Raw genomic sequence first — 23,323 nt, 5'->3', positions numbered from 1 at the left:
TAAAATCAATAAAATTGCTTCCATTATCGCATTACTTAATGAGGGATGTGGATGAGGCACCGTCCCCTAAAATTATATTTTTTATACAAATTAATTGTAATAAATACCAAAAATAAAACAAAATATATAAAGTTATTTAACTATTTATTTACTAAATTCTTAACAGCAAAATGCAATACTTTTTGTTCTTTTTTTTATAGACTAGGCTTAATGTACACTTATATTTTATTATATTTAATAAGATTTAACAAATAAAATTCAATGATGTATACTTATATACTGTTCTATTGTACACTTAATGGAGACAAATTAAGTTACTAACATATTCAAGTAATATATTGTTTGTCTTGAAAATCATATTTTATGACGAAATTATAACCGATAAACGGACTAATTAAAACTTACTTTCTTATCAGACAAAGGTCAGAATATGTTATTGACATAAGTCTGGATTTGATTATTGTATACATAATAATGTAATATATGACGACCTCCGTGGTCGAGTAGTGTGTACACCGGTTTTCATGGGTACGCCACTCCGAGGTCCCGGGTTCGATTCCCGGCCGAGCCGATGTAGAAAAAATTCATTAGTTTTCTACGTTGTCTTGAGTCTGGGTGTTTGTGGTACCGTCGTTACTTCTGATTTCCATAACACAAGTGCTTTAGCTACTTACATTGGGATCAGAGTAATGTATGTGATGTTGTCCAATGTGGTATGTGGTAATGTGGTATATACATCAAATTATAATTACATTAATGTACATGATTGCGTATTGTATATACACATAAAAATATCTATTATTTGTTTAGTTAAAAATTAGTTTAGTCTTTTGTAAGTTCTAAACAATAAAATGACTAAATTAATTACTATACCTAAAACCTACTACATTACGTTATCGTAGACAAAGAAATAAATTAATAGGAAAAACATTTAAAAATGTTCGATATTTTAAATAATGTCTCAACTATTGCACATTATATTTGTATACTAATTATTCGAACGTGGCCACACCACACTCTCGATCCAATCGAGGTATTTTACGATGCGCGTGTACACGCCCGGCTCGGTCGAGCCGCAGCCGCGACCAAACGAAATTACGCCCACCAACCGGTAATAGCCGTCGCTGTCTGTCAGACCCTGCAGAGGACCGCCGGAATCTCCCTATAATAAAAATTAGGCGTGTTTCAATTTAACAGTTGACTGTAACAATGACAGTGAAACATGTTTACGTCAAAAACGTTTAAATTCGTGTTAAATATTTTAAATTGTTGATATTTTGGAATAATTTTAAAAGTTACTTGATTTTCTTGTGAAAATTTTCTTCATTGTTAAGTAATAAAGCAATAAATACTTGTACTGAATATACGTGAACTAATAAACTCATCATACATACATTAGCAGCCTCTGCTGGGCTAAGACCTCCTCTCTCCAAAATTTCGTTGAAATTAGACATACAGGTTTCCTCACGATGTTTTCGTTCACCGCCGAGCATGAGATGAATTTTAAACACAAATTCATGTGCTTAACATGAAATTTCAGTGGTGCTAGCCTTGGTTTGAACCCGAAATCATCGGTTAAGATGCACGTGTTCTAACCATTGGACCATATCGGTAGTATTTTTAAGTAATAAAGCTATAAATACTTATGCTGAACATACGTGAACTAATAAGCTCATCGCTGTTGATAATAAAATTAAAATGAGACTAGATGAGATTATTTATCCATATTGCAACAATATGGACGTTCGGTATCGATCTTGTCCAATATATTATAATCATATAAATAAGTGATGTATTTTTTACTATAATAGAAAACGATTTCTCATTGAAATATCATATATAATATCTTCGTATATTTTTTTTTAGATAATAATATCTTAAAACAACTAATGATTGAGAAGGGAAAGACAGTTTATGCATTATTATTTAGCTTCAGGAGTTAAGCATTAAGGATACGAGAATTTAAGTTGCTCTCACCTGACAAGCATCCTGCAACCCATTTGGGTCGCCAGCGCAGATCTGTTCGTCGGTGATTTCCCGGGGCAGCTTGAGCCAGTTTTGGTATGATCTCTTGCATATATTCGTCGGTACGACAAATACGTCAGCCTTCAACAATTTGGAACTTTTCAAGTCTCCTATATTTTTCAAAACATTATTTTTCACGAGAAGAATAATTTATATGAACACTTATAATGACTGTCTTATACTGACTGTATATTTAATAAAAAAAAGCTGTTAATTACTTGTTCTTATTAGGTTCCCTCTGTTTTAATGTACTATGGAATCTTTGTTGACTTATGTGAGACTTATTTTGGTATCAAATGTTTTTGTATTATACAGTATGTTTCCCGAAAATAAATAAATAAATAAATAAATTAGATCGACAGTGTAAGATCGTACCGATCGAATATCCTACTCATTCGTATCATTCATATTAGCTTGTATTGTCTAAAGAAAAAAGTCAATAAAAACGGTGTTGGAATTTCGATTATTACAGTTTTAAATTCAACGCATTATACGTTATTTACGAGGTCAATGTTATGTACATCTCTATGTATCTATCGCTCAAGAGATACTTACTAGTAGCACTGGTTGTGCCCCAACCAGTTAAAGTCAATGGAATAGTTGGATCTTTCTCGTTGGTGTACAAACAAATGGCATTCAAAGTAGCCGACACCTCAATTGGTCTTTCTAATCTGTAATGAAATTAATATTATTATTATCATCTGTGGTCTTTCTTCGGCAACTCCCATCCAGCTCCTGCCAGCCGTCTTGCGTAAATCGTCACTCCACCCTGCCTGAGGACGTCCTACACTACGTTTGCCGAGACGCAGTCTCCACTCTAGAACACGTTTTCCCCAACGGTTATCGGTTCTACGACAAATATGGCCAGCCCACTGCCACTTCAGCTTACTAATCCGGTGGGCTATGTCGATGACCTTGTTTCTCTGACGGATCACCTCATTTCTGATGCGATCCCTCAGAGATACTCCGAGCATAGCCCTTTCCATAGCACGCTGAGCGACTTTAACCCGGTGGACCAGTGTCCACGTTTCGAGTTGCCGAAGAAAGACCACAGTAGCGTGCATTTGGAGAGGCCTATATCCAGCAGTGAACGAATGCGGGCTGATGTGTGTGTGTGTGTGTGTGTGTGTGTGTGTGTGTATCATCTGTTGTAAAGTTTTATTTGCTAAAGAATAACGTAAGTATGAAGAACACAATTGCGCTCTCTTTTTCGCTCACTCCCTATGACAGGACAATCTGACGCAAGAGTTAAATAATCAGGACAAAGTGCTTTATATGCTAAATGCCATATTTACATAAAATACATTATTTTTATGTACTAAACTATTTCTCAGTGTTCATTAGCTTATATGGGTCTTATAAATACTATCTTATTTCGTGTTGTATACACATATATTATTTGTATTATATAAGATAACAAAATATATATGCGATAGGAAGACTGCGATAACCGCCTTAACTACTAATTCGAAATTCTAGTATATTTCCTTGACAAAAGAGAAAGTCGTTTTACCTTAACTGCAACGTGTATAAATAACGTAATATAAACGTAAATAACTTTATATAGTTTTTAATATAAAATATTTATATACCTAATAATTATAATTTCAGAAATAATTTAGTTTATTATTAAATGCACGTAATCCAAAATAAAATTCAAGATGAAATAACTCACTTCTTATTCGGATGTCTATTCATAAAATATTAGCAATTTTATTACGGAGATTTATGCTTCGCGTTATTTGTGATTTTTTTATTTACTTAAATTGCAGCGCGAGTAATGTATCTTATCAAAATATAGATAACTTGTGATCACGTGCGGCTTCATGCCCTTCGCCCTTTTAGGGAGTTGGTAGTAAAGTATTATTCATAAAACCCTTGGAGTTCAAGCTTGCCTCATAACAAGTTTCATAAAATGATGTTCAGTTATTTTAGAGTTACTTTCGCATTTACAATATTAGTAAAACAATGTATAAATATGTGCACTAAAGCTTACCTTAACAGAGCCAAGTCATGATACTTGGCGCTCCTCACGTATGCCGGATGCTTGATAATCTCTTCTATCCGTATATCCGTTTCTTTGTTAAATTCATTACCGCCAATTTCTATGACTCCCATACGAACTATGCTCGGTTTGATTCTGCAATAATAATTATAACTTTACATTACATACATTAACAGCCCGTGAATTTCCCACTGCTGGGCTAAGGCCTCCTCTCCCTTTGAGGGGGAGAAGATTTGGAACATATACACATGTGGCATAATTTCGTTGAAATTAGACACATGCAGGTTTCCTCACAATGTTTTCTTCCACCGCCGAGCACGAGATGAATTATAAAAAAAAATTAAGCACATGAAAATTCAGTGGTGCCTGCCTGGTTTGAACCCGAAATCATCGGTTAAGATGCACGCGTTCTAACCACTGGGCTATCTCGGCTCAATGGTAACTTTGATGAATTAAAATGAATTTTATATTTATATCAATAACCGTTTCTTAAATAATTAATTGTAATAAAATATTCCTTAATGCTCACAGATAAAAAGAGTAAGTAACTGAGTTTCTTGCCGATTCTCGGTAGAATCCACATTGCCGGTGTTAAATCTAATTCAAACGTTTTCGTAAAAGCATTTTTTTAAATAAAAATATGGTAATTTTATTGTGTTTAACGGTGTAATAACCTTGAAACCGTGTGTGGGGTTCCGGAAATGAGCGCCACGAAACAAAAACACAAGCGGGAGGTCACATTACCGCACTTAAACAGGTTAAAGTTACGACTGCTCTATAAGATAATCTTTATTATAATTTCATGTATATTGGTTTGGCACAAGCTTAACCCTGTATAATGCAAGGCTATGCAGGGCCGGATCTACCATATGGCTTTTTGGGCTTCAGCCCAGGAACCCGTGGATTGAAGGGGGACCCAACTAAGTCAAGTCAAAGTCAAAAATAGACGATAATGCGAAAGAATCTATATCTGCATCAAATTATACAGGTCGTATGGTTTCAAGTCTATGTTTAGATATGTCTTAGGTGCTCCCCTATGTAGTGTTAGGCCAGGGCCCTTTTAACGGTCCAACCCTGAGGCTATGATAGATTTTTACAGCATGACAGTCGCCTGACAGATGCCAATTCCCTTTGAGTTTTTTCACCTTTTGTTCATAGGTTGCTCTAGCAAACAGGTTGTTGAGAGGGCATAGTGCAAATAATACCACACTATATTTAAAAATAATAGACTTTTACCGCCTAATGCATCAATACATTATATTGTACATTAAAAAAAAAAGAGCGTGCGAACGCCTGACAGAGATTTGAGTTTACTTTTTGGGCGCGAAGTTTGGCTGCCTCGGACATATTATTTCTCAGTCATAGCAAAAGTGTCGTTAATACAAAAGGAATTAATGTTATCGTTGGCTCTTGTTTGTTGTTATAAAGTCAGACAGTTACTAGATTGTTCCTTATAAAAAAAGTTTATTAAATTTTCACTTCTGTAGTGCGATTCTGTAAAAAATCACTTTATATCGCACTCGTGAATGTTGACAACAATGGGGCCGAGAGATGCAAAGGAACCTGAAGGAACGAGAAGGCTGATTTTTGGATATTTTGTTGGAGGGGCTTAGAATAGCTTAACTTGAAATTATCGCCCTCGATTGAAAAGAATCTTGCAAAAAGGATTGAATTACGTTTTTTTTTATATATGCATATAAATTAATTTAAAAAACTTTACCTCTCGAGATTATCAATACAATGAGCAGCCGTGATGACGAAAGTCTTCGACACTAATGTACCTCCACATAGAAATTTGTATTCATCGGTCATTTTATATCCAAGTGCCACCTGAAATCACATAAATTGTTTAGTAAACCTTTAACTTTACTCGAAATTGGTTGTTTAATATATTTTCTATGTACGTTAGATTATAGTTTATAAGATTTAATTTAACGTGCCCTGTACGGTATGGTCATACCTATGTGAGTATATATTGTGGGTCAATATCGCTGCAGCGCTGAACTTTTGACGCCGGCGACCTTATTATATACACATAACCGATACAAAAATTAATATATATATTTTTTCTAATGTTAATTGCAAGCTTTCAGAATAAAATCTGTTTTTGTTTAGGAATTGCTATTATCATTAATATTATTATTTGATAATGAATATAATAATAATTGATAATATGATTGTAAGTATAATATGTCAGTGCGTGGCGCCCCGTCTATGGCCTCTCGATTAAAGGAGCCTCGTAACTCTAAAGTGTAGGGTAAGACTACTAGTATACTTTTGTTTTGTGGTAGAGCTTCGTACGGGCTCGTCTGTATACCACCCAATCATCAGATATTCTACCACCAAACAGACTACTTAGTATTGGTGCTACGGTTTGAAAGATGATTTAGACAGATGCTGATTATATTGCAGACAGACAACAACAGCAATTAATAACAATCTATACTAATACCTATCATAAATGCGAAAGTAACCCTGTCTGTCTGTTGCTCTTTCACCGCCAAACCAAGGAGCCGAATTTGATTAAATTTTGTATGAACCAAGCCTAAACTCCAAAGAAGTGGGCTACTTTTTTATTCCTAGACCTGACGACTGACCCCTAAAACAAGCGAAACGAAACGTAGCGGCGGGCAGCAACTATCTAGTAGTTTTATTTGAGGTCTTTAAAAATAAGTTCTTTATTCTTGTAAGTAGGTACATTAAAGTCAGTTATAAATATGTCTCTAACTGCCTTCTTTACTTGGTGGTAGGGCTTTGTGCAAGGATGTCTGGGTGGGTACAACCCACTCATCATATATTCTACCGCCAAACAGCAATACTGTGTATTGTTGTGTTCCGGTGTGAAGGTTAAGTGAGCCAGTGTAACTACACTATACTCAAAAGGTTTATGATCAAGGAATAATTAACATTTCTTATGGCGCCAATGTCTATGGGTTGAGATGACCACTCTGGAGGGCAAGTGACAAGTTTGCCTCCTTATTCCATTAAAAAAAATAGTGGAAAATTATCCATGTCTAAATCATTGTCTGTGATTATATATAATCTTTGACAGTACACAAGAAGGCTATTGATAATAAGTATTTACCATGTGCGGGAATTCCCCTAAATTCGCCAACTCTCCTCCTATTATGTATAATCCGACGGGCGGTATACTCGATTCAATTATTTTTTCACATTCTGAAATTAATGAATAAATAGTTTATTAAAAGCCTGTAAACGTCCACCGCTGGACTGAGGTTCCTCTCCCTTTGTGAAGAAGGTTAGGGGGTAATTCGACCAAGTTGCTTCAAAACGGTTATATAGGTCCATATATGGCAGAATTTCACTGAAGTTAGACACATGCAAGTTACCTCAGGATGTTTAACCTCACCTCCGAGCACGAGATGAATTATAAACACATATTAAACCAATACCAATTCAGTGGTGCTCGTTTGGGGAACCCGGAATCATGCACGCGTTCTTTAATATTGGACCAAATCGGTTCAAAAATGAATTCTTACTTAATATATCATGATTTGTTCAGTAACTATTTTTATATTGTGAAGGCGTTAATGCTATTTATTCTTATGTAAATAAATGTCTTATGATGTTAAAAATAGGTTTATTAGAGATTTATTCATTGATCTTATAATATGTCACAAAAAATAAGATGTTTATGTAGGACCGTATAATATATAAGGTCTAAGTGAGTGCCTAGCTTAACCTTTTCAAGTCGACTGTTTTGTGTTGACAACTGTAAAATATCGTTAAAGACACAAATGTGTTTAAAGTTAATGTGTCAACTAACCTTTATCAGCAATTCTCCGTGGTGGTTTTGTTTCTCCTGTAATAAATAAAACACGTATATTTGTAATGGGAACGTATTTCTTCTTTAAAAATTTTAAGAGACACTGAATTTCGTTTAGGCCTATGTAATATTGCCATCCCCATTTTCGTGAAATATTTATTGATTTATAAAAATTTCAACAACGTAATTTTTTTAGAGTTGTATTGTACCTAGTTTTGAGTTGGTTGTCTGCCATAGGCCCGGATCTCCTTAGCTTAAAAGGACGGACCTCCCGTCCTTGTGTGTAATTGAAAAAAAAAAAATCAAGTTTCAAGACTTTTTGTTTACTTTTCATTATTTTTTCTCCAAAATACTCACCATAAAATGGGTCTTTTGTCACACTAGAATTAAAACCTCTTGAAGAGAAATTATCTTGGCCTGAGTTAAAAACTTCGATTATCGTTTTTGGACAACACACGATTTCTAGGTCCTCGCTGAATCCACATCTTTTAAAGGGATGTTGACGCGTTTTTTTAATAAATCTGTAAAAAAAAGGACAAATATAAATATGGTTTTAATAGTGTAACATTGACTTATGTCTGATGACTTTCCCTCCTGTTTAAGTGAAAATTGGAAGCTTATTTCACCCTGTTTACTATTTATATACATAGTTTAACTGCGATGTTAGTCTAAAGGCTAGCTTATAAACACAAGAGCTTGATTACAGATCCCATATCGGATATATTTTGTCTGCCATGTGAGGGATAAAACGTCCTTAAAAATAAGACGACATTGTATAAAACCTTCACGCGTCTCTTGACCTTTTCGGTCAAGTCTTTGCCCAATGCAAACCCAGTCTTATAAATAGATTACTGTTAATTCAATATAATTTTATTTCATATCACCGCTAACTCTCAGAAGGCTTTCCCACCATCGACCTTTATTGGGACATCGACATCGAATCGATCGAAAAACATCTCAAAATGCCCTTCTGTCAAGGATAGATTACACGATAGTATAATCTATGTACTTATATAATAAATGCGAAAGTAACTCTGTCTGTCTGTGGATCTGCTCTTTTACGGCTAATCTGAACCCAATTTGATGAAATTTGGTATGAAACAAAGTTAAACTCTAAGAGAGGCTATCTATTTATGCCTAAGCAATAAGCAACCCGTAATATATATATATATATAAATCTTCTGTGCGTGTATATTTATATAACTTTAGTTTTAAACGGTTGGATTGATTTCTGTGAAATCTATTGTGTTTATTTGAGTGGGTTCATTTTAATAATATTTAAGATGGTAGATCTTACATATTATTAAAATTATCAAATCTATAAATAGAGAACATAAAGAATAATATCTTGTTTATTGAAATATATACCTAATTAAGATATTTTCCTGTATATACATTTTATTATATATAAGTACCTCTATTTATAATAATTATTATTGTTTTCCTTATACGCTTTAACATTAAAATAAGAAATTATGATATCTTTTTCTAGGTAACATCCTAAAATTAACATAGAATATCAATTGAGATTTGAAACGAAATGCTGACGATTTTTAAACCATATTCGACCACAATTTGAATTTTTTCAAACACTTATTTGTTTTTGATTGTTTCAGATGTCATGTAAGATATCTGAAACAAGTGTGTGTGTTCAAACAAAAATATTTCTAAATTATATGATTGCAAAATATACTACATAATAGAAATAAAACTTCCTATTTTATTTGCGACAAATATAACTTAATTTTGCATCTAAATAAAAAAAAAAGCCATGTATAATAATTATTTTAAGTTCGCATGTTTTGGCTTCGTTATTCAACTCAGTTGATTCCAATTCTAAAAAAATTAATAAAATATTTTTTCAATAATTAAAAAATGTAGTTTTCTGCTAATACGTCAATATGCTTTATAATATACATTTCTCTAACTTATTTGAGGTCAGTGGTGATCCATCACGTGATCGATTAAGAATTGAGGTCGGGCAGTAATCTTAAGTTCACGGTACACATACAAATTCTTAAATAAATAAATAAAAATCTGTGATTACACTGGCTCACTCACCCTTTTAGCCGAAACACAACAATACAGAGTACTGTTATTTGGCGGTAGAATATATTTCTTAGTTATTTATTTATCTAGTAATATTAGGATTAGGTAAGACTAGGATTACACATGTCTTTTTTAAAAGTGGGTACTTCTTGATTATTTTTCGTCGTAAGTATATCAAAGGCTGGCTAGCAGTACTTTTTGGTATATGTCTTTCTTTGTACGTTGTTTTTGATGCTTGTCTGATAATTTATGTAGGTATAATAAAGACATTTATAACATTAACGGTAACGACGATGGCTGCCACATCCAGGATGTGACTCATATTACGTAGACCTACATACTGAAATTCGACTACTGTTGTTCTCGTATATGTAAACTCTATTTCAACCATAATAGAAAAAGGCCAAATAAACAACATTTGATAGCAAATCGACGCGATATCATTCGACGAGAGCTTGATTATTCTATGATATTCACTATGGATTTACGAAAAAATTGTATTTTGAACGCCGACGAAACTGTTATCGGAATTTTGGAAATAAAATTAAAGTAGAAATAAGTAGTTAAATGCATAGTGTTTTATTATAAATAATGATATATTAATCATAAACTCTTAGTAGTGCACAATATCGCTGTGTTATTAGCAAATCGCATGAACTATGTAAATCTCAAGTTTGTTTATCTTTATTCCTACTTTCATAGGAATAGGTTATAGGTATTAGTTAAATTTTCATTTGTAAATAACAAAACATATTTTGTTCAAGTTATGTTTTGTAATATTAATTTAAAAAAATGTACAAAATTAATCTATTCTAGATACCTTCTAGGTCTATATTGGTTAATTCAACTATTTTTCATAGACAAGATTTTACTTTTCACGTTCCCATCTGTTTTTAAACCTAACAAGACATTTATTGTAATTGATGCATTAAACAAATATTTTATTGATTATATATTAAAATAAATTATATTCCTTACTTAGTTACGTTGGTTCATAGACAATAAGCTGAGTAATCATAAATGTGTCACTGAAAAACCAAGATAATTTCATATTCTTGTATATTACATACACGCTTATAAATTATTACAACCCAATCCGCAATTGACTCAGGTCTCAGATTAAATAACATAATTCTGAGTCATTATAGTTTTTCCCAGGCGTACGAATAAATACAATACAGGGTAATTTTTAATTGATTTGTATATTCGATATGTATGATTCATAATAATCAATGTCAAATTGAAATTAGGTCGCCGATTACATATTTATTACATTGACACTTTATTCCAAGCAGAAATCATGTCTATTATAACTTCATGCAGGCGCATACTTTGTTGAAGATATACCTTGTTAACGATTAAATAAAAAATAAAAAAAACAGTTTAGTTAACCACGTGTAAACTCTAAACGAATGAAGAAATGAACGCGTTTGTGATATTCGAAAAATTTAAAAACATATTTCAAGTATAATTTTCGAGACTAGAGTTGATAGTTTTAAAAATTACTACTGTGCAAAGGTTCTTCGAGACTTCGGTACTTTTGAGAGAATTATCGATTTATATTGTCCATTTAGTTCCATGTGTAACTTAACCTTTCTTCACTTCACGGCATACCTAAAACTTTTCCTTACATCAATTAATTTGTAATTTTTGTATTTGTTATCCGAACTACTTCACTGTAGCTTGGTGGTTGAGGCAAAATTTTACATGACACGCGTATTCAACGTTATTTTTCCTTCACCGCACAGAATAAGCAAAATTATAAAGGCAAATTGATAATAACTTTATTGCAGCGGTGTTTGCCCAGGATTCATCACGTAATCATTCATTAAGATCCGCGTAATATCCACGTAAGTACTGGTATTGTTTTGACTACTCAGATGAAATATAAATATAATTTAAGAGGGCACAGATGGCAAGCACTGAAGAAATTCATGATTACAATATTTAAATCGACCCATAATAGATATGGCCAGATTATATACAAACTAGCAAAACTAGCATTTTACTTGGTGGTAGGGCTTTGTGCAAGCCCGTCTGGATAAGTACCACCCACTCATCAGATATTCTACCGCCAAATAACAGTACTCTGTATTGTTGTGTTTCGGCTAGAAGGGTGACTGAGCCAGTGTAATCACAGGCACAAGGGACATAACATCTTAGTTTCCGAGGTTGGTGGCGCATAGGTGATGTTAGGAAGGGTTAATATTTCTTACAGCGCCTTTGTCTATGGGCGGCGGTGACCACTTACCATCAGGTGGCCCATATGCTCGTCCGCCAATAAATGCCATAAAAAAAAACATGTAGACCAGCTGATTAATCCAAAATCCTATTAATAGTAATACACAATAATAAACAAAAACAAACTCCGAGTCGATGAAGATATCATCGTCATAGAGTTCAATGAAAACTTTTCGACATTCATTTTCCAATCGAAAAAACAAAATCGGGCACGTTAAAATCACACAATTGAATATAAAAAATTATAGATAATAAGAAGGACATCACGTTTATGGTGAAATTATAATACATATCTATATATAGACATAGACTTAATAGATTTATTTAAAGATCCTTGGATTTAATCGACGGGAGGGCGTAACCCATCCCTGATTGTACATACTATACTACTAGATACGCCCATGGGCAAGTCTTCATCGCTCAGATAGATTGAATCACAGAAATATATCAAGGTGGGTATTTTTTTAGATGTAATGATTTTTTTTAATTACACCATACGTGTAGACAGATGAGCTCACAATGTATTTAAATTATATGATGCAATTTAATTGAATTATGCAATAAAACAATATCTATTAATAAACAATTCTCTATTTTAAATTCCGCTTATTATACTGAATTCTGTCTGTATAAAGAGACAATTATGGTATTAGTAACGTGCTATATGTAAATAAATTACCTTAAAGCGTCTTCACAATCGGTCACTAATTTGCAAGTTCCATCTAATATATCTTCACTCGGTTCACAGTCTTCACCTAGAACGATTTCACTTATACGAAATGTTTTAAATATAAACAAACCAAGAACGATAAACAAAGACCATCAAACCGGTTTTCATGAGTTTTATAATTGTACGCTAAGATTCAATACAATAGATCTTTATTCGTATTACAATATTATTAGTTATATTTTGTACGTATTATTCTTACAAATTGACTAATTTTTTTTTTTTTATTTCAAAGTGTTACCTATTGATCTGGCTGTAGCAGCTTGGTGTATTAAGAATAAAAAAAACGTCACTTTCAACACCATTTTCGATTTCGTTCTTCAGTTTTTAGTCCGCATATATCAGTTTCATTGAATATTTTTAATTAAAATTATCCACGACATTTAATTTAAAGTAAATTTTAATGAAACGGTTGATTTTAAATATTTAAATAACAAAAAATAAATATAGAACACTAAAATCACTATCAATACACATTTTTTTAAGTTATATTATAAAAGTACTTTTTTTAAAAACTTTATTTACAATATTTAAATAAAAAAAATAATAATAATATCAATGTGACAGCAGTTCGCCGGCTTCACGTAACGGGTTATGACCAATTTATTGTAGAACAAGCTGACAAGTTTGCTTACAAATGAGCAAATGTAAACGCGAATGCAAATGCGATAAGGAATTAATTTGATCGGAAGCGTAATTCATTGAAACAATTAGTAGTGTTTTAATTTTATAAAAGATTTGATGAAAATGCTATGAAATTATATTTTATAAACATTTATTTTTCACCAGCGAACCGTTTTAACCTTTAATATAAGTTTTACATTGTGTCGGTACTAAAAAATGTTTGCTACACTATATTATATTTTTTTAAAACAAAATATATTCATTAATTCTTTAAAATCTACCGCTAAAATCTATTTATGGCATACAAAGTTTTTTTATTTTTCGGTTTAACCATTAGCTTCGGCCCTTTTTTTAACTCTGACAGTGTTTTGTGAGCTTTGTGACAGGCATCATCCGAAGTCGACTCTCGTTGCTTCGGTCTCGGTCAGCTGTAAATCTGTAATGACTTATAATTATGTTAATCATGTAAAGTCAGCGATACACATTTTTTATCGGAAAACAAACAATGTTAAACTTACTTATGAGACTTATTTAAGAAGCTTCAAATATTTGCTTTATTAATTTTTATTAAATAATATTTATTATGTACGTCGCATAAAACAAAATATTACGTACAATTATTTATGTTACTTAACAGAAAATAATTCTTAATCTTTACTAATATTATAAATGCGAAAATGAGTCGTGACGCTAACGTAAGGCGTTTGTTACCTCTTCACGCTTAAAGTTCTGAACTGATTTAGAAATTTGGTATGGAGATAATTGTAGTATTTACTACTACTTACTTACTTTTTAATTTTATAGACTTTTTTAATTCACCCCTCGAGGATGTAAATATTGAATGACGGTTTGGGCGCTCTAGGAAAAGTTTTATAATTTTCGCACGGGTAAAGCCGCAGGTTCAGCTAGTATATAATATAATCGAATCTACATGAGTATAAAAAAAAACGTTTTTGTTTTGTGCAAGGTACATATTATTAAGTACAGGAATGTAACGTAGGTAGGTAATAAAGTTCATTCATAATTATAGTAGAGTGCGTTTTGTTTTTACACAAGTTTTAATTTGTCTAAAAAAATAATGTGTAAAAATAATTTAAATTATCTACACATAAATATGTGAAATAATAATAAATAAATAAATTCTGTATTATTTATCATTATGTTAGGTATAATTTATTAATCTTGATCTCTGACATTCTCCTGACTCTCTAGTTTCAATTATTTATCTGTGCGTTTATCCTGCCATATTGTTTTTGTAGTGGAATGGTCGTCGTTTATTAAACAATTTTATTACGTTGTACTTTATTATTTGCCTCGAAGCCAACATTACTCTATTTAATATTATTATGCGTTAATCCTCATTACTATGGATGTGTTTTATTTTTATAAATTTCGTCCCTAAATTATTTGCGGGTTCAATATGGGGGGACAAGTGATTTCATTTATTTTATTGTTTCTGTTTCAATATGTTTCTGGCCAGCATTATCAGCTTTGCGAGAATAATACGAAGATAACCCGTAGTTGTACAACACAGGTACGTGATTATATAATTAAGTAAATTGTAGAGAATTGAAAAGAATATTTTGATATACAGTATTGATTTATCGAACGTTGTAACCTTGAAATAGTTGTAAGTATGATATAATACGCAGGTATATGTTATTGATATTGTTAATGTTACTTTTAGATATCAAAGAAGATATGATCATCTATGTCGCCATTATTCATTATTATAAAAACGTACAAATGTAATACGTAGTAGACCTTCGAGAAAAAAAAAAAAGTATATTTATTCTGTAATGAAAATTATTAAACATAATCTACTGAAATTTATGATACATTACTTACCAGAGAAAAAAAAATTATTATGATTTTTATCATTACAATACATTGCTATATTTTTACATATTGTAAATTTATTAGTTACTGTTATATTTAATTGAGTATCATTATAAATGATGCACATAAGAAATTTGTTTGAAGAAAAGAAACTAAGTAATTACTAGAATCAGTATTAGTTTTACATATTAATAAATAAATAATGAAATTGTTGGAAATAATGATGGAAATGTTTTCTGAATTAGTAGATGCAAGTAATAATTAATGTAGTTTTTTATGCATTCGTTTTTTATATGAAGTTTTTTGTTGTGTACAATTTCTTGTATTAAGTTTAAATAAAAAAAATAATGACTGCAAGGGAAGGTACTGTGAGTTCCTAAAGCTGTAAACTATTACATGTCATTTTTTTTTTAGTTGGTTGTCAGTACAACCTTTACTGTACTGCACTGTACAGTACTGTACTATACTTTACTTTACTTTACTTTACTTTACTTTACTTTACTGTACTGTACTTTACTTTACTTTACTGTACTGTACTGTAGATCATACCAATAACAGTTGTGTAAAACTAAAACTTTTACTGTATCAAAACATGATTTAGAATTATTGATAGAGAAAGAATTATTATTCAGTTTAAGTAAATATGGCTTAAAGCTAAAATGTTATAATTTTATGAAATCTATTTAATTATAATCTGTTTTAGATATTGGGCGAAGATTATTCAGATGATAATACTTGTAAAGTGGAATATATACCACCAAATAGTTCAGACTGTACTGACAATTTTGGACCCATTTCTTCCAACTCCCATATTGGTGGAGTCAGCCTCAAGCCCTACATTCTTCCCGTGGTTCACCGAGACAACAGGACTTACTATTCTGTCAATTATACTGTCCTTAATATAACATTTAGTAATATAAAATGGAAAAGTAAGAGTTTTTCTAATTACTTATTGTAAACTATTTATTTTATGTTTTTTATCAGATGATTAATCTTTTATCATTTTGATTATATATAATTCTTATATTATTTGAGAATGTTGCATAGTTTTTTTTTAATTCCAGCTATGAAATTCCGTTTTCAAAAATTCATGAAAAATCATGAATCTAAAACTGCAGAAAGTCACTGCAGGAATATTGTCATTTCAAACGATGTCACCATAAATGAACAGTCGATGCTCTACTATGACTGCTACTGGTCTCTTACCGATAGTGATTATAATGGTCAAAGTCACATACTCGATTTTGAGGCAACTGATGATGTAGTAGTAAACAGAGGGCGGTACAATTTCAACATACCATCTGCGGAAATGTTAAGTGAGTATATTGTTCAAACTAAATAGTTACAATATATATATTTAAAAAAAATGAATAAACTATCTAGACTTAAAAGAAACAAAGAACTTCTATGTCGCATTTATAGTTTAGAAGCATTTATCCTTATTATGTTAATTGGTTAGTCTATAAATACTTTAATCTGTAACAAGACAGACACAACAAAACAGGAAACTACCTACTCTGGATAAATCAAAAACTTTTTATTTAATACATATATTTGTTCCAGATGTTTCTTTCATATATTAAGCATCAGTGTTTAAATGAATCATGATTTATCAGTATATTATTTCTATAGTTTAAAAACTGCTAAAGTTGTAAAATTGCTTGGAAATATATTAATATAATATAAGAAAAAAATAATGATAAATATGTATTTTTCTTCTTTTATAGGTCCAACCATTAGCGAAAAAGATTGGAAGCCATTTGTTTACATAGAAATACTAACTACTTCAATGAAGTTACATATAATGCCTCCTCCGTCACAGCTAAAGATAACGGCATATCAAATTGAAGTTATAAAAGAGTGTAATAAAGGAACTAAGTGCAAAGAAGCAGTTAAAAGTACAACAATCAAGTTAAGAAACAACACTCAAGAAGTAACATATGATTACAGTTTATTGATAAGCGCTGGAACGTATTTCTTTGTTGTTACACCGATACATGAAAAATGTAAAAGAGGCCAAATTAAATGTCAGTCTGTAGAGAGTCCAAGGATAATTATCAGTGAGTTGTCTTATTTTTTTGTTTAAAACTAGACATGGTTCACAGTTGTTGGACAGTATCAATTTGCACTGCAGCACATTATACTTCTGGTCCTTCACATAAAAATTATATGTACAAGATTAAAGTATCTGAAGTGTGTGCATAATATTGGAAATCTATATTTGGGTATTTGGTCCAAAGTTGGCCAATCTTAATCTGCTGCAGCATCACACACTTTATTTGCAAAATTCCTATGGTTAATATTATAGTTGCATAAACCACTAGCCATAATAAATGTATATTAAATTAAAAAGGAAGTCATAAAAAAGGGGTAAATAATAATCTTATGCAAATTTACTATGTTTCTGCCACGGGTAAAATGATATGATATTTACGGAATTAAATTATGATATTATATAACATATATAATATATCAACAACATAGACTGCCCCAGTATATCTGAATTATATATAATTTAGCTATTTAACTATCTGAGAATATTTATATAATCTTGAAGTGAAGTCTATGAATTGATTTGTTTATTAAGATGAAATGAATTACTTTATATTTTTCAGGTAGTGAAGTTCATCAGAAATTAAACATCTGTATTGCTAGCATCACGGCTCTGGTTGTGGCAACACTGTTTGCTTACTATATTGTTCTTCGTGTAATCCGTCGCTATTGGTGCAAGGAGTATGGAGAGAGTGAGTTTCAATTGTTTTTAAATCTATAAAACCTACCTTTTAATTGCTGAAGTATTTTAATGTAGTTTAAATTTGAAACTATATTGGGTGTGGTTGTATTCTAACAATGACAAAGGGTATTACTTTCTTCATTTTCGTGCTGACTGTACTTAAAGTTAAGGTAATATATTAAAGTGTATAAAAATATAGCAAAGTGTGTATAAGAATATAGTAAAGTGTTTAACAGGTTATGGATTTATTAGAAAGAGAATTTTATGCACTAATACTAGACTTATTAATTTTAATTCAATGGTCACATTCCAGAAATTCCACCTCCACCGAAAGTTCTGGTAATCTATTCACCAGCGAACCGTCTCCATGCTGAATGTGTAGCTTCATTTGTTGCTTACCTTCGGTCGGAATATGGCTTCGATGTGATGTATGATGGTGATATCTCCAAAACATCTCACAGTGATCCAGTTATATGGGCAGATGAAGCACTTGAACTAGCTACTCATGTAATGTACATAGTAGGTCCAGCGGAAAACACAAATCTATACAACAACATTTATGACAAACCCATAATAGCACACAAGGACGTTGACCTCATTCTTCTACATCACTTAAAAGGTGCTAGAGTATCAAGCTGCTTAAAAGTCATCAATGTCTTCTTTGAACACTCCAATGGCAGAGTACCGAACGAAACAAAACACGATAAACCATTCTTTTTGCTCAAGGACTGGCAAAAATTAATTGCATACTTGTCAAAGAATTTGCTACCCAAGAAGCAGATAATGCGGACAGAGAGAGGACGTTGCTTCCTGGAAGACTTAACAAGGGCTAAAGAGTTGCTTAATGGAAGAAATGAGGATGTTATAATCAGATGTGAAAAGAATTTAATGGAGAAAAAGGTACTATTGTAATTGAGCATACAAGGAAATATCTTTGCTATATCAAAAGGTATAAATGTCATAATAGCATTAATCTTTTGTTAATAAATGTGAATTAATCAGTTTTTAGAAATAATAATTGTTTGTTCCTAAAAATAATATCAAGTATTTCAGAAGAAATATATAACAGAGAGATGATCTATAATTTTAAAGCATTTCTTCTAATTTAATATAGATTTCTTTGTAGTGGAACTTATGGAAATAAAATTTATATAATATATATATATGAGGAATTAATTGTTGAAGACAACTGTTGTTTGTGAATAAATGTGAATTACAAAATGTGATTTGGACGTAACACTGTTGAAATAAAGCAGAAGTGATTTTAGAAGTGAGAACCGTTTTGTTTTGGTAAAGCACAAGTTATTAGTTTCCATGGTATTATTGATAAAATGTTGTCTATTTTTATTGATATATGTAATAATTTGATATAAAAATATTCAATGTAATGGTAAGATGTTTTGTGTATGATTATAATATTTTTCTATGTAAGCAAATTACACTGACTGCTTAATTATCTCGATCACATAAATATTGTTGTAATTCGAGAATATTTTTGTGGTTATATATAATTGTTATGTCTACCCAGTTATTTAATATAGACATTTATAAGCCACGCCTCCCGATATATAAAATAGACCCCACAGTTTAATAAAACCTCTTTTTTTTTACTTGTTTTATGAAACAAAATTACTTTTAACTTCTACTGCTATAATTATAACATAATATTTTATTCTGTACCTGATGTTGCATTTTGTCTAGTCATTGTTGTGCTGAAATTTTTTTTCTTTAATATGGGCATACAGATTGAGACAATTTATAGCAACCCTGTTGATTCTATTGAGAGATGTTCAGTGGTATCCATATGATTAGCGTGGAATATTTTTGTTAATCTTTATAACTAAGATATTTAAAGAGCAGATATTGTCCTGTTTTTATAAGTATGTGTACTTTGAGTGAATATATTATAATAAATGTATATATTAGGGGTGGTGTGGTTTATATACCCCGCTACTTGTATTACTTATATTATGAAAGTATATTAATATTATCTGTTGTCTTATTGTAAGTATTTCGAACAAAATGTTAACAAAATCTTGGCACTCTTTTGTCATATTTTCATACTATTTCTACCATATATATCTTCCAAATGCAAGTCCATAGCTTATAGCTTTTGCATACAGTCCAAAGACATTAAAAAATTAAGATAAACCTATGGCTTTCCTTTCATTGATAATACTTCAAAAATAGTCTTTATTAAATGTTATTATTAAGAATTTTAATGAATATTTTATGTGTAGAATAATTTCCTTGCTTTAAATTGGTGTATTCGATAATTTAGTGCCATAGGACTCTTGAATGTATGTAAAATATTTTTTATAAAGGTGATTTCGGCTGCTCCATTTGTGATAGGGTTACAAAAGTGAAATAACTTTTCTGTATTATGAAAAGTTATTTAAAGATAGATGCTTAAGAAATATCGTGGATGAATAAAAATTTTTGTCACAAGTAAAGTTAGATTACTGTGACATTGATCGTTTATACATCTGTATCCAAATGAGGCGGCCACAGTTAATGTCCGAAACTTTCTTAAGTACCTATATTCGTCGTTGATCTCAATTCCAAACTGTTGGAGTGAACGTGTTCTATCATTATACAGGACTTTTAAGCTCAATATATACTTTGTGATGTATTTTTGTAAATAAAATCTTAAATAATTGATGTTTTATTTATTGAATATATATATATATTTTATTTTAATACCAACATGGAAAGAATGAGAACTTATGACGTAGTCATACTAATTCAGAGGTCACGACCGTATTAAAAAAATACTTACAATAATATCTGCCAATAGAAATTTTATATGGAAATTACCTTGAATTTTATTTTTATACCTATTAGGCTCAAGTCCTACTGGGAGAGTAGGGGCGCCGTGAGCATTTTCAGTGTGAAATCATTTTAAACTTTATCTACACAATTAAAGAGACCAACATCGCTTGAGAAGTTCAAAAAGGGCGCGCGACCGCCCGCGTCCCGTGCCTGGTACAGCCCGGTACTGATTTTATTGCCTCGTATCCTACTCGTCGCTGACGACCACTGCCAGTCGCTACCGGTCTCTGCCGTTCCTGTGTGAATCGGACCTTACGCTAATATTTCATTAATATTAATGAAATATATAGTGGCTATATAGCCACTAGATGACTTAATCACTGTGGTAAGATGAATGAATTTTATAAGAATTTATTGTTGAGAATTATACGGTTCTTGCGATCGAGAACGCTGACCGAGTGCCCCATTTGTCCTCGATTTGCCGATCCCTCTTAAATTCGAAAATTATCTTATCACAAATTCAGTTCAAGACCTTTCCGATGAAAATAAATATAACAAAACATCTCATATTACCACGCAAATATGCTGGCCAAGAAAATTTTCTTTCTCTTAATATTTTTTATTACCGAGTTGTGACAAAATTATTTCTTTAAATTTTCTTTTATTATTACACTATAATATCGACTTTACTGAGAATAAATCATTAAACATTTTAAGACGTTAAAAATAAGAGGTGAGTAAAAAAAAATGCCAATTATTATTATCATTGGTTTATTTATCACCCACAGATTAATATTTAATTATTCAAATTATAGTATTATTAACATTATCTGTAATGCATACATCGTTCATGTATACACAACCATATATAAACCATTATGGAAAGTAATCATGATTAAAATATTTACACTACCTTTGTTACTTCTAAATAATATTAATTAATATAAAACTTTATAACAAAACAAAATCTATATCGAATTATTATTTATAGAAATATTTATATAACAACCATTAATGCATGAGAACATTTTGAAACGTTCATTTGAACTCTGTCTTAAAAAAGATAAATATAATTCAATTCAAAAACTTGGAACGGAAGCAAACTTTTAAACTAAATTAAAATTTAATGATTCGAACTTTGATTAAACAATATTACTAATCTTTCATGTCGGTCAATACCCATTTTATTATTTAAATTTTTTAAAATCACAAAAATGTGTTTATAAAATTAGTTTGTTTTATCAGAAAAAAATATTATAAACAATGAATAAGTAAATTGTAAAATAAAACGCAATTGAAAGCTTGTAAGTTTAAATAAAAACAACCTAATTTTTTAAATAAAAATAAATAACAATAAAATATTTTATCGAATTCGTTTCAATAATTTTGGTTTCGTTTAGTTCTTTGTACAAATTGTAATGACAGTTATGTGCGTTGAGATTTTTTTTGTCTTTAATATGACGTCACCAATAATCAAATATGGCAGACAGATTAAAACGCTTAATATATTAAACAATTTCGTAGTCACGTTTGTATCACAATACATTGATAATGAACTGCGAGCATGGAAGAACTTTTAAGTCTTTTTACACGACTGCCCAAAAACGGAATGTAACGTTTTTAGGGTTCATTGATGTAGGACAATTACTCTAGAATCCTGACATCATCTCCCCTGACACTGGTTGTAAATTAATTCAGGACACTGTTGTTTTTTTAATAACAAAGTAAAAAATTACCGTATTAAATAAAACGTAGACCTTAAGGCCAGAATGGGCGTCGTCTCACTTTGTATCTGATAGAAATGATACGGCGAATCATTTAAATTTTCGTAACTTTTAAAGATGATTAGAGATTTACAATCGAATTGATAATAATTTTTTTAAGTCAGTTAAAACAGAACTTGATATTATTATACAGCACTAAGCATGTTTGAAATTTCAACCAAATCAATTGCGTGGAATCAGTTTAAAGCTCAGTAGTTTTATTTAATCCACACACAACTGTATGTTAAGTTAAATAGATTAGTGGAAGAAAAATAAATTTAGTCAACCACAAGTGAAGCCTCGCAAAAACGCTTTACTCATAATTATAAATGTATAAACATAAATATTTACGTTACAAATGACCTTGGAATTACCGCTCCCAAAAGAAAAAAAAAAAACCGAAACAAATCACTCAAAAAAGTCTTATACTTACACGTATATAAGCGAGGCAAGACATAGTTGTTAAAAAACTTACATATTTTTATAACAATCCAAGTCCAATTGTCTAAAAAAAATTTAAAATTAGAATATGAATTCTTTTAGTTAGTGGTGATGACACAACCGTCTATAACACATCTGGAAGTTATTAACTAATTCGAACTTATATTAGTATTTTGTGTGATTAACTTTAGTAGGTTTTGTCGCACTCATCCCATCGTTATTAAATGTTTTATAATATTTATAATCTGTGATAAAATAAGTGTCAATACTCTCTGCTAACATATAATTATTTTTTTACATTAAAGATAATTCTTTT

At 30.9% G+C, this 23,323-nt stretch overlaps 2 protein-coding genes across 3 annotated transcripts; one reads left to right on the top strand and one right to left on the bottom strand.

Moving 5' to 3' along the window:
• Positions 1-614: 614 nt before the first annotated feature.
• Positions 615-13,466, bottom strand: LOC125068456 (serine protease persephone-like). The gene is made up of 10 exons (XM_047677576.1): positions 13,076-13,466; positions 12,787-12,862; positions 8,175-8,338; positions 7,818-7,853; positions 7,116-7,207; positions 5,751-5,860; positions 4,022-4,165; positions 2,581-2,696; positions 1,978-2,135; positions 615-1,162 (listed from the first exon to the last, which is right to left on the bottom strand). Exons 1-10 carry the CDS (start codon positions 13,137-13,139, stop codon positions 989-991), a joined length of 1,134 nt encoding a protein of 377 aa, XP_047533532.1. The 5' UTR covers positions 13,140-13,466; the 3' UTR covers positions 615-988.
• A 1,239-nt stretch (positions 13,467-14,705) lies between these two features.
• Positions 14,706-20,690, top strand: LOC125068197. 2 transcript variants are annotated; one of them, XM_047677250.1, is made up of 7 exons: positions 14,706-14,992; positions 16,001-16,226; positions 16,362-16,613; positions 17,025-17,357; positions 17,913-18,041; positions 18,345-18,980; positions 19,158-20,690. In XM_047677250.1, exons 1-6 carry the CDS (start codon positions 14,879-14,881, stop codon positions 18,941-18,943), a joined length of 1,653 nt encoding a protein of 550 aa, XP_047533206.1. In that variant the 5' UTR covers positions 14,706-14,878; the 3' UTR covers positions 18,944-18,980; positions 19,158-20,690. The 2 variants fall into 2 exon arrangements, with proteins under 2 accessions (XP_047533206.1, XP_047533205.1); XM_047677249.1 differs by having other exon boundaries at positions 18,345-20,690.
• The last annotated feature ends 2,633 nt before the right edge of the window (positions 20,691-23,323 follow it).

This window comes from Vanessa atalanta, chromosome 13 (assembly GCF_905147765.1).
Source record: "Vanessa atalanta chromosome 13, ilVanAtal1.2, whole genome shotgun sequence".
In the NCBI taxonomy this organism is placed as follows: domain Eukaryota; kingdom Metazoa; phylum Arthropoda; class Insecta; order Lepidoptera; family Nymphalidae; genus Vanessa; species Vanessa atalanta.
This window is presented reverse-complemented; position numbering and strand designations above follow the sequence as displayed.

Bases quoted from the DNA above. Each gene is read 5' to 3' on its own strand.
- LOC125068456 (XM_047677576.1), bottom strand. From the start codon at position 13,139: ATGGTGTTGAAAGTGACGTTTTTTTTATTCTTAATACACCAAGCTGCT. The intron at 7,208-7,817 runs GTTAGTTGACAC...CATTAATTTCAG, and splicing joins ACGGAGAATTGCTGATAAAG to AATGTGAAAAAATAATTGAA. The intron at 2,697-4,021 runs GTAAGCTTTAGT...ATTTCATTACAG, and splicing joins CATGACTTGGCTCTGTTAAG to ATTAGAAAGACCAATTGAGG.
- LOC125068197 (XM_047677250.1), top strand. From the start codon at position 14,879: ATGGGGGGACAAGTGATTTCATTTATTTTATTGTTTCTGTTTCAATAT. The intron at 16,614-17,024 runs GTGAGTATATTG...CTTCTTTTATAG, and splicing joins ACCATCTGCGGAAATGTTAA to GTCCAACCATTAGCGAAAAA. The intron at 18,042-18,344 runs GTGAGTTTCAAT...GTCACATTCCAG, and splicing joins GTGCAAGGAGTATGGAGAGA to AAATTCCACCTCCACCGAAA.